The 14,369-nt window shown below is 51.5% G+C and overlaps 1 protein-coding gene across 2 annotated transcripts; it reads right to left on the bottom strand.

Annotated features, from left to right (window-relative positions):
• Nucleotides 1–673: 673 nt before the first annotated feature.
• LOC141969974 (CCN family member 2-like) lies at nt 674–13,373 on the bottom strand. Of its 2 annotated transcripts, none has more exons than XM_074926230.1 (5): nt 13,249–13,373; nt 7,898–8,111; nt 3,797–4,048; nt 3,153–3,361; nt 674–2,946 (listed from the first exon to the last, which is right to left on the bottom strand). In XM_074926230.1, the coding sequence occupies exons 1-5, from the start codon at nt 13,309–13,311 to the stop codon at nt 2,635–2,637; spliced, it is 1,050 nt and encodes a 349-aa protein (XP_074782331.1). In that variant the 5' UTR covers nt 13,312–13,373; the 3' UTR covers nt 674–2,634. The 2 variants fall into 2 exon arrangements, with proteins under 2 accessions (XP_074782331.1, XP_074782332.1); XM_074926231.1 differs by having other exon boundaries at nt 674–2,943.
• Nucleotides 13,374–14,369: the final 996 nt, after the last annotated feature.

Here is a 14,369-nt window from a genome sequence, read left to right as displayed (position 1 = left end):
TGCCCCGCCGCACCCACCCGGGGGACGGGGTGTCCCCTCAGGGCGCTGCCTGGTGCCGCCGCCCCGGGGACACCGGCCGGGAGTGTCACCGTGTCCCCTCCCCGCGGCCTCCTCCAGGGCTGAGGATCCTGTGCCAGGCTCTGACCCTCGACACCCCCCCCCGCAGCTCCGGCTTGGGCGCTTGTGGTGTCCCCCCTCCGTCGCCTGCCCCGAGGAGGAGGAAGGTTTTGGGGGGAGGAAGAGCCTCTGCCCCCCCCACCGAGGGGGCAGCCCCTGCCTAATGTGATGAGAGGGGGATGAAGCCATAAGCTGTTAAGCCACTGCAAAGCCCCTCGCGTTCTGGCCCCGTTATCGCCGACTTCTCACATCTGCTCCCAGGGTTATTTTTAACCCGGTATTAAGGATTTCTGGGTCCTTAAGCAGGCAGAGGAGGGGGGGCTCTGTTTGTCACCCCCTCCCCAGAGCAGGAGCTGCAGTTTGTGGGCTGCAGAGTGAAACACTAACACCAGCCCCGCTGCTGTTTGGGATGTGGAACAGGGCCCCCCACCCCACCCCAAAACCCCCCTCCCCTCCATACCAGCCCTCAGCAATCCCAGCACTGGTCCCACCAGGCTGGTGGCACTGGGGAAAGGCCGGAGGGGAAGCCAGGCAGGAGCCTTGCACAGAGGGATGCTGCCAGGAATTTAAAAAATAAAGCGATATTTATTAGCGTTGAGTAAAGTGCAACCTCACCGTAGTTTTACACTCAGAAACTGTGTAAACAGGCAGGAGAAAAGTTCAGAGCAGACCTGGAGGGCAAGGGGAGAAAAGGCCCCAAGCAAGGTTGTGCTAAAAGGATACAAGAACTGTACAGAGGCCTTTAAAAAAAACAAGAAACAACATCAGATAAATTATTTACAGTTCAAATTGATTACAGGAGGCTGAAGGCTCAGGAGCTTCCGCAGGCTGAGAGAGGAAGAAAAGAGAAGGCTGAGAGGAGCCACAGGCCCCGAGCACCAGGTCCTGCTGTGGGCTGGCAGATGTGGGGGGGTAAAGCCTCGGTGCTGCAGCGTGGCCCCTGCTCCTGCCCTGCCGGGACAGGAATTCGTTGTGATTTCCCGTGGTGAAAAGCAGGGAAGATTAAAGGAACGAGATCAGGCCCTTCACGTGGATGTTTCTGCTAAAAATCGGCACAACTAATGAGATTTCAGAGATACCGTGGATCTGCTGCTCCAGCCGGGCTGAGGCCTCACGGGACGGCTCCTGTGCTGGTGGCTTCTCCCGGGGCTATGGGCCAGCACTCGGCTCATCCTTAAGGGCAGATTTGGCAAGAAGGGAATCCCAGTGCTGCAGAGCCCGGCACCACGCAGCTCCCTGTGCTACTGCCCCGGGGACTCCAGACAGGATCTGCTCTATCTACAAATACGGGCATTTCTCTTGCCGGTGCCTTAAACTCACCCTGGGAGACCAGAGCTGAACTGTGTTCCTCCAACTTCTGACCCACCAGGAAAGACTCTAGAGCCAAAATGGAGCTGCAGCCCCACTGTGGATGTGTGAGCTGGAGGAGTCCAGCCCCTCTCCCACCCCAGAGCCGTTTCTGAAGAGATTATTGAAAGGGACAACAGGACGTGCTCGTCATGGCACCAAAATCTGCCAGGAGCGGCACCCGCAGCCTGGCTCAGCCCCATTTCATGCCAAAGAGCTCCTTGGGTCTGAAACAGGCCCCAGGGACATTCCCCACCAGTGCCAGGGGCAAAGCTACAGCCTGGCCGAATCCTTTCTTCTGCGAAGAAACTCCTTCCTGGGCTCAGATCTTCTGGAGGGGGCCCTGAGCCACGCTCCGTCCCCTGCTGCGGCACTACACAACTCGTTGTTTCCTTGTCTTCGCTGGCACCCTCACTGGCAGCCCAAGCTAAAAAGAATTTTAGGGGGAAAAAAAAAGACATCTCAGCCTTGAGCTGCCTGGAGAAGGGGTCGCCCAGCAGATGATCTGGCCTCTCTAGGAGCAAAGAGATCCAGAACAGAGCTGCTGGCTGGAGAGCATGTGGGAAGGTGAAAGGTGGGCACAAGGATGGGGAAGAGCTTTTGCCAACTTGTTGGATCCAATTAGCCAAAAATAATTGAAAAACACAGCAGGAGCCCAGCAAGGAGCCAGGACCTCTTTCCTCACCAAGAAGCTTCGCATCAACATGCAGCGGAGCCTCGCTCTGCTGGAAAGCAGGTTCCAGAGCTCAGCTTAAGCTCAGGGCTCTTGGGCTTGCCCTGTCCCATGGCTTTGGCAGGCCAGTGGCCACGGGGAGTTGTACCCGCTGTGCTCTCAGCTGGAGACAGGCTGGAGCCATGTGGCTTTGATCCACTCTCCCACCTGCTCAGCAGGAACATGGATCAAGTTTGCAGCTCAAGCCTGTTTCTGGTTCCTTCACTGACCTTCGCACCACCACGGGTGAAGGTCAGAGCCTGGGGCAGAGGGGGCTGCTCCCCCACGCACCTCGGTGTGTTGGGAAAGCCACTGGGCCCGCTGGTGGCAAATGGTGCTGTTCTGAAGAGCACAGCCCCTCACAGAGGGGGAAGAAGCTGCATTGTCCCAGGACGCAGCCACGAAAGCGCTGCAGAGCCCTCTTGACACCTTGGCCTGTGGATCTGGCACGGAGAGGGCTACTGCCTCTCTGTCTTGACGTGGTCTCCAATCATCCTCCTGTGATACGTGGCCAGGAAGATGTCATTGTCTCGGGGACAGTCGTAATGGCAGGAGCACATCTTGATGAACATCATCTTCCGCTGGAAGAAGTCCCCCTCGGGGCAGCGGAACTCCACCTCCACGGTGCTGGTGACGTAGGGGGTGCAGCACCGGCCGTCCGTGCAGCTGCCGCAGAACTTGGGCCGGTAAGAACGGGTGCTGGTGCAGCCCGAAAACTCAAAGTGGAGGCTCTGGCGTGGCTTTGGGGTCCGCACACACTTCTTCCCCTTCTAGGGAGAGAGCAGACGGGTTAACAAGGACAATCAGACAAAAGGTCCACGCAGGCCTGTGCTCTGTCTCCATCACCAGTCGACAGGACACAGAAAAAGTGGGAGCGCAGAGGAAACCCTGTGAGACAGGCTCATGCCTGACAATCACCTAGCTAGGCCATCCCTGGCGTCCAGGGTGTTGTGTCCCCTCTCCCCGCACCCAGTACCTTGGTTTTCTCCACGGGGAAGTCGCAGGGCCGGACCATGCAGAGCCGGGTCTCCTTCTCCAGGCGGCACTGGGGGTTGTCGTTGGTCACTCGGGCAGAGATGCCCATGCCGCAGCTCTTGGAGCACGCGCTCCACTCGGTGGTCTGCACCAGGCAGTTCTCCTGCAGGTTATTCAGCTCTGGTTTGTGTGCTGGATCCTCCCTGAAAACTGAGCCACGACAAAGAGACACAAGACAAGGTTCAGGGCTTGGGATGAAGTGTGGCAGCTCCGTGGCCGCTCCCAACTTGGCCTAACTTCAGGGACAGCAGCAAAGGTCTGGTCCATCCCGTGAGCTCCTCAGCCTCTCAGCAGAAGGAGCACACATCAAGCACGGGGCCGTTTCCTACCTCAGCCCAGCTCCAGCCAGTTCTGCTGCGGTACCCGGGGGTGTGCGAGCCTCCCCCCAGCATCACTGAGGTCTCACCCGAACGGGTTTGGAGTAGCCCCTCCACACCTGGTACCCACACCACGGTGCACAAAGTGAGCAGCTAGCACCAGTCCCAAACCAGGTGTGACTTAGGGCCCCAGTCCAAAGGCAGTTTGGAACCACCCCTATCCCCCAGCAAACAGCTCCCGGCGCCGGCCCCTCTGCCCACCGCTCACCTGCCATGGCTGTTTCGAAGCGGTTCTCCTCGCTGCCCTCCTCACAGATCCACTCTTCGCAGCACTTATTGCGAAATTTCACCCGCCGGGGGTTGGGGCACTCGGGGGACGGGAGCCGCAGGTCGTCGGAGCAGAGGGGGATGCAGCCGATGGCCCCGTCCATGCAGATGCACTGCAGCTTGCAGGTGGGCTGGAAGCTCTCCCCGTTGTGGTAGATCTTGCCCAGCAGGTCACAAGTTGCGCCCTCGTGAGCTGGGGGAAGGAGGAAGAGGAGGAGGAGGAGAAGCTGAGCAGGTGGCAGGGGCCTGGCAGCACAGCCTCTGCCCCAGGGGACCACAGGGCTCCTGACCAGGGACAAGTGCCCACGTGCAGACTCTCCCTGGCTCTGCCATCCCAGGGCCGCAGCAGAAGTTGGCACATTCAATATTTGGCTCCCTGGACCCAAGGCTACTCCTGACACCGGTTTTTGGAAGTTGGCTCCAGCTGTGCCAGACCTCCCGAAGTTCTCTAGAAAAATCTTTTCTCCACTTGGATGAGCGGACTCTGTCTTTACGGCTTGTAAACAGCCTGTTCTCCAGGCAGAGGCCTTCCTGTCCAGCTCAGAGTGCCCCAGTCAGGGGTGTTGTGCAAGACACATTCCTGACACGACACGTGAGCCAGCAGCTTCGCTTCTCGACACTCCTAGGAGACCGAAAGGCAACACTCTCCTAAGAGCAGTTGGTTCCCCACATGTCTAACAGTATCTACAAAAGGAAAATAACACTTTGGGTTTATGACCTTTTGGCTCCTCTGTGATGCATGAATCTCTTCTTCCTTCCAGCCACAACTTTTCCTATTTCTCTCTCTTCTGATCTCCAGATCTCTCATCCCCAGCCCTCCTACGAGTCTTTCACTCCTTCCCAATAAAACTTAGATGAGCAAAAAAGAGAACACAACCATTATCTGACACATAGGAGCAAACTTCAGCCTGGGGGTGCGAGCAATTCTCTCAAGTTCTTACATCTGTATTAGCCAAAATTCTTCCAGTGGAAGTTTTCCAGCAGAAAACTCTCATTTGATTAATTTTTGCAGGCACAGATCAATGTCAAGAATGTTTTCAATGAGAAACAACTGAAGTATTTCAGTTCGATATCAAAGATCTCCTTTATGCTCTTACAATAGCTCAACCAAAATACTTGTTGGACAGTATCCATAGGGGAAGCATTTTGCTTGGGTGATTATTTTAGATACTATAAAGATCAAGATGAAACATTTTGATATAATGGAAGTGGAAAGTTTTGACACAGCCAAGCAAGTATTCTAAATAACTCATGGAAAGTTTTGAGACTTTTTTTTTTTTTTTTTCCTTCAGCCTGAAATGAAATGTTGAAATCTCAGAGTTGTTCACAGGACAGAAATCCTGCTTTTGGACAGTTCTCATCAGCTGCTGCTTTCTGCAATCCTGACCCTTAAAAAACAAAAAAATTCATGCAAACCTCTATTGGGAAGTTACCAAAACGAAGGATTCTTGGCTGCTTGCGGAGGCTTACCAGGAAACCTGATCTATTTTCCCCTTAGTCCTGCTCACCCGTGGAACATTGTCTCAGACAGAAAGAGTTTGGACCAAACATGGAGCAAGAGCCACTTTCCATCCCACCTAGTCCTTGAGGGGACACAAATCCTTCCGGGCTGCTAACGCCTTGTTTCTAACCAGAGCTGGATCTCAACTTGCAACTCTTTTCAATGCCATTGGTATAAAAATACTCCTGTGCTCCTACTTAGAAGTTTCAAAATCCTCACTTTTTCCATCAGAGGGGAAGCCATCCACTTTCCCTCTACACAACCATTCATACTTATTTTTAAATCCTCTTTCGCTGTTTTTTAGCCCAAGCCCTCTCCCTTCCCGATGAACAGATCGTGCTGTTCCCTCAGCAGCACTCCTCCCCACCCAAGGAATGGCAGCATGCTCAGGGGTTTTATTATGTTTTCAGAATTCAATCGTTTGTCATGCCCTTCAGTACCCTCCAATGACCTCACTTTCCTGTTGACCTGATCCAATTAAAGCACCAAAAGGGATTGCGCCAGCGGAGTGAGTTGGCTCTTTATTTACCAGCTCCGCTTGGCACCACTGCCACCACCCCCCTCCAAACACCGAGTCCAGCCCGGGAGACTTTTGCCCTTTTCTGTGGGGAATACGGCAGAGCTCAAGTGAGCTGCTCTGGTCACTGCAGCTCTGCCGGCTCCCTGCACCCACCCAGGCCACCCCGACACCCTTAGGTGCTCCTACTCTCAAGTTACTACGGGAGCGTCTCCACCTTTCTGATACTCCAAGGTCTCTGTGGGAAGGGATTAACTCCTCTGTAATACATGAAGTGCTACATTCTGTGGTAACATCAAACAAATAGCAATTTTCACTCTGATGGTTCCCTTCCTTTCTCTTCTGATGTGGCCTTCAGGCTGGTACCCAACCTAGAAGCTTTTCCCGTGACACCTGAACACCTCTCTGCTCCTTTCTGCTCCCATCACATGTGTCTTTTGTGGCTACAACACTTCTCTACCCACAAACACTGATTTTTCCCTTCAGTCAATTCATCACTCCACCTTCAGCTCCCTTGAGTGCTTCCAAAACCCCTCATCTTCTAAGAGATCAGTGTGGACATCACAAAAATATCACCCAAGGATATGTCCCAAATCCACAGTCCAATTCAGGGAAATACCCTGGTCTGTGCTCACCATGGATTTTTTGCCACGAAAATCTTAATTTCTCATTTAAAGGCAGTTGTGGCCTTCAAGTCTGATTTCCTACACAGCAGGGATCTGGGATTCTCACTCCAAAATCTTTGTACCAAACCCAGCACATCATGATGATGTGTTTATTTATGTTCTTCATGTGAACTCTTCGAGATGGAGACTCCTGAATAAATTGTTCTGGTGATTTAGCTACCTTTACTCTACAAAAACACACCTCATTTCCAGTCTGAATTAGGCAGTCTACAGCTTACACCCTCTGGATGTTATTACACCCACATTTACCTTGTTAAGCCTCAATCCTCGGCTCCTCGGTGTATCAATACCTACAGACAGTACTGGGAAGCTCATGTGGCTTCTAAAGATCACAACAACCGGGGGAGGAAAATTAAACAAATCACTTCTAAAAACTTCTGAAAAGAAAGGAGATAACACCTTCTACAAGTTAAATTCATTATTTGGAGTTTAAACAATTGTATGTGATCCTGGCACTGCCAACAGCTCCAGCCCAACGCCCAAGGCCCCCGTCTCAGGTTGGTGCGAGCGCGGCGGCTGCCGGAGCGTTTCCAGAGACGCCCCGTGTGGTGGCTGGACAGAGCGTTCACATCAGCCTTCCAGCCCTCTTGACTATTTCGGAAACCTTGGATTAAAATGGTCAGTTCCTGGCAGAGACAGGAGCAGAGGAGTCTTGTCTTCAAACAAAGAACAGGAGACTGAGGAAATACCTTTTTTTTTTCTCCCCTCTACACCACAATAATTTTTACACGCTCTAAAAATAGCTACTAAACAAAAAAGAAAATGAAATCTTTTTTTTCTTTTCTGGCTGAAAAGAGGCACCAGGGGAGAAAACAGGTCTGCACCTTTATTTACCTGACTCAGTAATTCTCATGTTCTACATATACACTATCTTGCAAACAAGTTGTTCAGCTCTTTCCACCCACGTGCTACGGCCAGAAATTCAGTACGGTTCTTGCATGTCAGCAGGCGAGTGCCAAGTGCCAGTCTGCAGTGCAAGGCAGCGAGATTTTGGGTGAGATTTTCCAAGCAACTCTACTTTCCAGTAAAAGTCCAGATTGCTGATATTTACCCACAGGTACTCCAGGGTTAGAGGATGTCTCCTAACAATGTCACAGGAACAAACCCCAACCTGTGCCTTCGGAAACATCCTTCACTGCAGGAGGAAGTGGGTTGCGTGTGGATTGGTATCAGTGAATCTGTTGGCTCGGTGGGCTGGCACAGCATCCCTGGTGCTGGATGAATCTCTGAGCACTACAGGAAATTCTGATGACGCCCCGGGTTTTCTGGGAGGTCTGCGGGCAGAGGGCTGAAGGGGCCACAAGAAAACCGCACAGTAACAGAACATACAGCTCTCACCTAAGCAGATCCCGCTGCCTCTGTGGATTTTGGAGAAGTCGCAGTAGAGTCCCTTGTGATGATCACAGGGTTTCTGCAGGGAACAGAGCTCGCCAAGCTGCCTGGCACACACCTTGCAGCAACCACAGGCATCCAACACATGGCTGGTGCCAGCGGGGCACTGCAGAGGCTGGGAGGGACACTGGCATGGATACGTGCAGGCCTGCGGTTCTACCTGGAGGGCAGACAAGCCATGGAGAGAATGAGTCTCCCGCAAGCCAGCCAGGCACAGAAATGAAAAACACGACTCTGCTTCAAGCACAGACACCCCATCAAGAGGAGAGAAGGCTGACTTCACCCTCCACCGGAGAGTCCTGCTGCAGAACACGTGCGTGCAGCTCCTGAGGACTCGCAGGACTAATCTTTTTCTCACCCCTAACTCATCTGGAGCTCAAGGAAACAAAAAAGATGCCTCTGGGAAGCAGGGCCAAAACAAACAGGACAAGCAGTAGCTCGGAGTCCCACGCGCAGCTCAGCCCCCCGCTTCCCTGGAAGCAATAAAACAGTAATTATTAACAGTAAGCAATTCCCAGCTCTTACGTAGCACGGCTCAGGAGAAAACATCAAAGCACTCTGCAGCAGCAGCAGCAGCAGCCCCAGCCCGAAGATGGAAGAAGTGAAGCGCACAGCGAAGGACTCACCCAAAGTCAGCCAGCAGGACTGCGGCAGCACTGAAAACCGACCCGAAAGCTCCCAAGTCTCATTTTGTCCCCTGGATCTCAAACTTTCTTGTTATTCCCAGAGATGCGCCCTCTTCTTTCCCCTTTCCAGGGAACGCAGCGTGACCAACCTTCCTGGGGACCTCGTGAACCTACGGCTGCCCCACTTGGTAGCACTTCAGAAGTGCTGGCCACCTCTTGGAACCCACCCTTGGCTTTTATGCCACTTTGGATGTCAAACAAAGATCAGGCTATGTCTGAAGGAGGGTTAGTTACCTTCTCCCCAAAACCCAGGATGCTTCAAATACTCCAATAACTCTGTGGCATTCGTGTCCTTAGTCAGCTTGGAGCAGATAGACCAGCCTCAGCTCTGGATGTGCCCAGATTTGGGCAAGATGTAAAACCACGACTGTGAAAGGTCACTAAAGATCCTCTTATACCTCCTCAAAAACACCAGTGTGCCAACTCCAGCCTGGTTTTCTGTTCAGCTTCTGCCCACTAAAATTCTCCAGGTAGTACAGCAGGGTGCAAGAGCACTACTCCAACCTGCAGCCCTCAGGCACTGCTAAGCACAGGCCAGCTCCCACCCCAGCGGGGCTGATCCAGCCCTTGCAGGGAGAGGATGCCAGCAAAACGCTTTGGGATGCTGTACTGCTGTGAGCTGGGCTGAAGAGGAGAGCAGAGCCCTCACAGCCCCGCTGCCAGACCCCGCCACTGCCACGCAGGGACAGGGGCTGCAGCAGCCAGAAAGAGCCTGAAGGCGGGCGGGAGGGGGGGACACCTGGAACAGAGGGTCAAAAAAAAATCTTGTTAAGGCTCTGTTTGCACTTGTTATATCCCATCCAGCCCTCGCTTGTGAAATAGCTTCCTTGGATATTGTGTTTGTCACCAATAACAGTAGTAAAACTGTTCCAGCTGTTTCGACTGTTGCTCATAACAGCTGCTGGGACTTTAGCTCACATGGGGTCAGAAGATGCCAACTGCTTTGTACTTCTGTAACAACCAGCACAGTATGGTGTAGGACAGGGATCAGGCTGAATCCTAACACACAAGTCCTCCCGGAGTCTCACCCCGCTCAGCAGGAATCAGTATAATTCTCCTTGAAAACCTCCGAGCACAAAGTATTTTGGAAACAAGCCTCTCCCGCCTGTGGCCCAGCTGTTCTCAGACAGCAGCCTCAGAGCCACTCGCGGGGAGCCGGCGTGTCACGGGGATCTCTTCCCGACTGATGAAGTGCATTAAAAGACACTAAAAATACAGAAATGCTTTCCTACTGTTTTTTCATGTATGCAACCGCTGTAGCTGCCAGAAGGACGTGTTATTCAACCAGGGATGAGTGGGTGGGGGGTACATGAGATCATAAAAGAGGCAAAGCATTCCTAACACAGGACCTATATTAAGATGCAATCCATGCACTTAAAAAAATAATGACAACAAGCATTTTCCAACGCAGTGTCAGCCACAGGCCATATAAAGAAACACTCTCAAAATAGCTCTCCTACTGAAAAACAAACCAAAACAACCTCTTCCAGGATAACAGAGAACACAGTGGAACTAAACCCAACCAAGTTTTCTTTCTCGCCTTCATTAATCATTGTTGGCGCTGTTTATTTCCTTTAATAACTCACCCAAAGAAACCAGACCACCTGGTTTTACCTTCTGTTCACAATCAGCTTCGCTTCCTTATTATATTACAGCTGCTTTTCAGCACAAGAACATCTGGATTGAGATCTCCAACATATCAGACCTGCTGGGTGACTCTGCTGGGCCTCATTTCCCCCACCTGTGAGCAGAGGCACGGCTTAAAAGACCCAATTCATCCGTATTTGCAGGGCTCTTTTCAATACTTTGAGGTTTTCCAATACTTCAAGATTTTCCAATCACTCAGCTCAGACATGCCTCTCTTCATCACCCAGTCCACCTGGGCCCAGGGTGTGTTTGGGCTCCTCTTTGCTTGTTTTATTAGTGAGCAAAGTCAGCTCGTGCTATTTATAATTCCCGCTCCTCTCACAGGGCCCAGGAGAGGAGAGAATGAGCTGAAATCTTTTTTGGCTCGTGCACGCTCAACAGTGAGCACTGAATAACTGGCTGGCGAGGGGAACTTCTTGAGCTGGGAACAGCTGGTAGAAAGTCAACATTGAACCAACTTCCTAGAGCTCTCCATTACTTAATTTGCTTGCACAGCAACTTCAAATAGGCTCAATAATGGATTATATTGCATTTGCATGGAGCACCCTCCACCCTGCAGTATTTTCAAGGACTGCTTGTAGGAGCTGTTTCAATACAGCATGGAAACTGCCCAAGCTGTCCCAAAAAACTACAAGGACTCACGTTCAGGGCTTTGCTACAGACACATACGTAACACAAAGACCAACGTTTCCACATAACATGCCACTGCCCTGGGTGCAGAGGGATTCAACTTAGAGAACATGTCCTTTTCTTGCCTCTGCAGAAGGGTCTGTCCCCAAAACTACATTTTTACCTTCACTGAGCAAGATCCTCACTTCACTATAGCCTTGACCTTGTTTCTGATGAGGTTAGCAGTGTGTTTCTGTGAACTCTGAGAGCAGCAGAACAGAACCAGATCAAGGCTACAGATTCAGTAAAGTGCTAAAGCCTGGAACATCAGCTCTCCCTGCTCCTGGCATTGCTGGCAACTCTCATTTCAATCACGAACACCATGTGTAAATCTGCCTCTCCCAGGACCCCAAGAGATGGCCAAGCCTCAGTGGGAGTTCAAACAGCCTGATTAGAGGGTTCCCTTGCCTGTGCTCCATGCATGTTCTCCACCACTGACTACCGGGTCCCATCTGCTCAGCTGACAAGCCAGAACAAGCTTCCTACCAACTGCCAGCACCAAACCCTGTTACCTGGGGGGAAAGAAAAAATGAGAATGTTCTTCCTGCTTCATATTCATATAAAAGCTCTTCCCCTTACACCCTCAGGAAGGCATGAGTAGGGGGACACGAGCTCACACCACTGCAGCAGTTCTGTGGCATCGTCAGGACTTCTCATTCCTGACCAGTCAATGTCCACATGAGCCCAGGGAACCAGCTTAGAGGGCCAAACCAAAGAGGATTTTTAAAATGCATTTGGGCTCGTGACTGCATTCAAAGGGCTGGGAAAGGAGCGTTTTGAAGCTGAGATAGCTGTTTGAAAAGTGCTTTGGGAGCCAGGGGTTAACGCTGCAAGGTAGAAGTAGACAATAAACACATAACTGGTTCTCCTTCCTGCTCCAAGACTGGCAGTAGATAAAGCAGGCCAAACACAGCTACTCACACACTCCAGTGAATTATCATGGATAATACCCGCTCTCCCTCCACCGTGGGCTCTCAAGGCACCTTCCCAATGTTGCAGCAGCACATGGTACAACAGCCTATCACAAGGACCAGAACCACTATCCCCATTTCACAAACAGAGAGCGGAGGCACGGAGACTTGCCCAGGCTAAGCCTGGCAGAGCTAAACATAACTCCCAGCAAGCCTGCTTCTACTCTTAACCTCCAAACAACACGGGAGGGAGATTCAGGAGCAACAGCTCTTGTTTCCTTGCTCAGTCCACTAAACACCACTCTCAGGGCTCAAAGAAAGTCAAAAGTCCCATTTCTGAGGCATTTGACAGGTTTAGGGAAAATGACATCACCTCAGAGTCACCACAGAACCATAGAACACCAGGTTGGAAGGGACCTCGGGGATCACCTGGTCCAACCTTTCTGGGGAAAAATAACAAATTTGGTAATCATAAAGGGTCACGGTGGTGGGATTCACTGCTACCAGTTGTATGACCAGTCTGGTGCTGGCAAAGCTGTGTTTGTGCAAGAATCAAGAAGACCATCCCAAACCGGGGAAGTTACCCCTAGATGACAGAAGTGTTGGGTGCACAGGACACCTTTCCAGGCAGGAAAGGGGCTGGCACACGCTGGGTGCTGCCAGGAACAATCAAACAGACCTTGTTAACCAGAAGTTTATTGCATCTATCAGCACAATAAGCTGTGCAAGGCACAGTGGCTCTGTGAACCCGATCTCTTCACCGATCCAAGAGGCATTTACTGCAATTTAGATACATTAATGACTGCAGCAACCTTCCTGCTATTACTGGCACTGTAACAGCACACAGAAGTCCTAAGCAGAATCAGCTGCTCTGAAAAACACTTGTATTAACAGAAAACCAGGCACAAATCCTGCTCTGGAGAGGCTGCAGTCTAATTTCCCTCTCAGGATCACTGTTTTGGGGAGCACATGGGTGGATTCAGTGGCAGCTGAGGAAGGACGGTGACGGTAAGGAACTGGGATACAAGATTTTTATTCCTTGCAGTGACATAAACTCAGTGACTTCACCTCTCTCTGTTCTCTTCTCCCCCCTTGTAAACCAGGGCTGGCTTCTAGCTCACAAGAGTGGAGTGAAGCGAAATCCATTCACATTTGCCAAGAGCTCTGAGGTCCGTAGATGACAGGCGTTACGCGCGGTGCAGCTCCGAGTGTGATTTAGTTACACGGTGCATTTGCACTGCTCTGCTAACAGCCAAACTTCTCTCAGAAACCTTCTGCAGGTGGCAGCTGGGAAGAGTTATTCAGCCTAAAGCATTCGCATGCATCAAAGCCAGAAGCTGCAATGCCCAGCCAGCAAAGGGAGCTGCTGCAGTGCAATACATACCCAGCCAGGCGCAGGGAGGAGGAGGAACAGGGTCCAGGTCACTGTCCCCAAGTTGCCAGACATCCTGAGTAAAGGGAAGGGAGGGGTTTCAGGCTGCCGACTGACTCACTCCTTCTCCTTCGGAGTTTCTCCTCTCTCTTTGGAGAAAGTTGCACACCAGCTCCTCTTTAAATAGCCTCCTGGAGGGGGCGTGCCCTGCGCTTGAGTGACAATCGGGAAAGCAAGCCGAAATGGGTGCAACAAAAAATGTCCAAATTCCAGGGAACATGAGCAGATTCCTGTGGCCCTGGCGGTTACGGGGCTGCCGGCGCAGCCTGCAGCTTGGTTACTTTCCACGTGGGTAAATCAAATCCCAGTAAAAGCAGGATTATTATTTTTTAATTTTTCCTCTTTTTGACTCCAGAAGTATGAAGCCTGGGACAGCTTTCTTGACCCACCCACCCCCCCCCTTTCCCTACCTACATCCATTCCTCTTTGGCTGAAGAGCTGAGGACTTAAATAAGCACAGCTTTGTGGGGCTCAATGTTTTTCCTTTGAACAGGAGGGAGAGATGGAAAGTTCAGCGCTGTTAGGCGCAGTTAGGTACCATAACTGACCATGCATCACCAGCGCTTGCTGCTGCCAGCTCTGAGAAATGAAAGTTTCATGACTATAAAGGCTGCTGTCTGAACTCCTACAACGAGGAGCTGTCTGTTTTACAAGGCAATGAAAAGCTACAGGTGAAGGTTATTGATAAAGGACAACAGTCCCCCATTGGGCTTTATTTGCACCTCGGGATTGATGCAGGATATCACACTTTTTTATCTCGGAGCATGTTCTGTTTGCTGCTGAAATACAGAACCAGGCGTCTGCACAGCCAGCACAAAAAGACTTTTAGAATATGAAAGAGTTGTTTTGTGTATTAAAGAATTGTTTTGTTTATTCCCAAAGAGCAAAGCGGAATGCTGCCATGGAAAGATGAGGAGAAGGAGTGCAGCAGAGGGCACTCTTAGTCCTTGCTGGCCTGGGGCGTGACAGAGCAGGTTGGGTACCGGACAGGAATCCTCTGTGCTGCACACGAAGTGGCCTTAAAAAGATGGAGCCATGTCTTGGAGTCCAGGATAGAAGAGGTGAAAGATCTG

Source organism: Athene noctua, chromosome 24, assembly GCF_965140245.1.
Source record: "Athene noctua chromosome 24, bAthNoc1.hap1.1, whole genome shotgun sequence".
NCBI lineage: Eukaryota > Metazoa > Chordata > Aves > Strigiformes > Strigidae > Athene > Athene noctua.
Note: the sequence above shows the minus strand (reverse complement) of the source record. Positions and strands in the feature narration are given on the sequence as shown.

Coding starts and splice junctions, on each gene's coding strand:
- LOC141969974 (XM_074926230.1), bottom strand. CDS start 13,311: ATGTCTGGCAACTTGGGGACAGTGACCTGGACCCTGTTCCTCCTCCTC. Junction 8,112..13,248: donor TCCTCCCTGCGCCTGGCTGG/GTATGTATTGCA, acceptor TCTGCCCTCCAG/GTAGAACCGCAGGCCTGCAC. Junction 3,362..3,796: donor CTTCGAAACAGCCATGGCAG/GTGAGCGGTGGG, acceptor GTCGTGGCTCAG/TTTTCAGGGAGGATCCAGCA.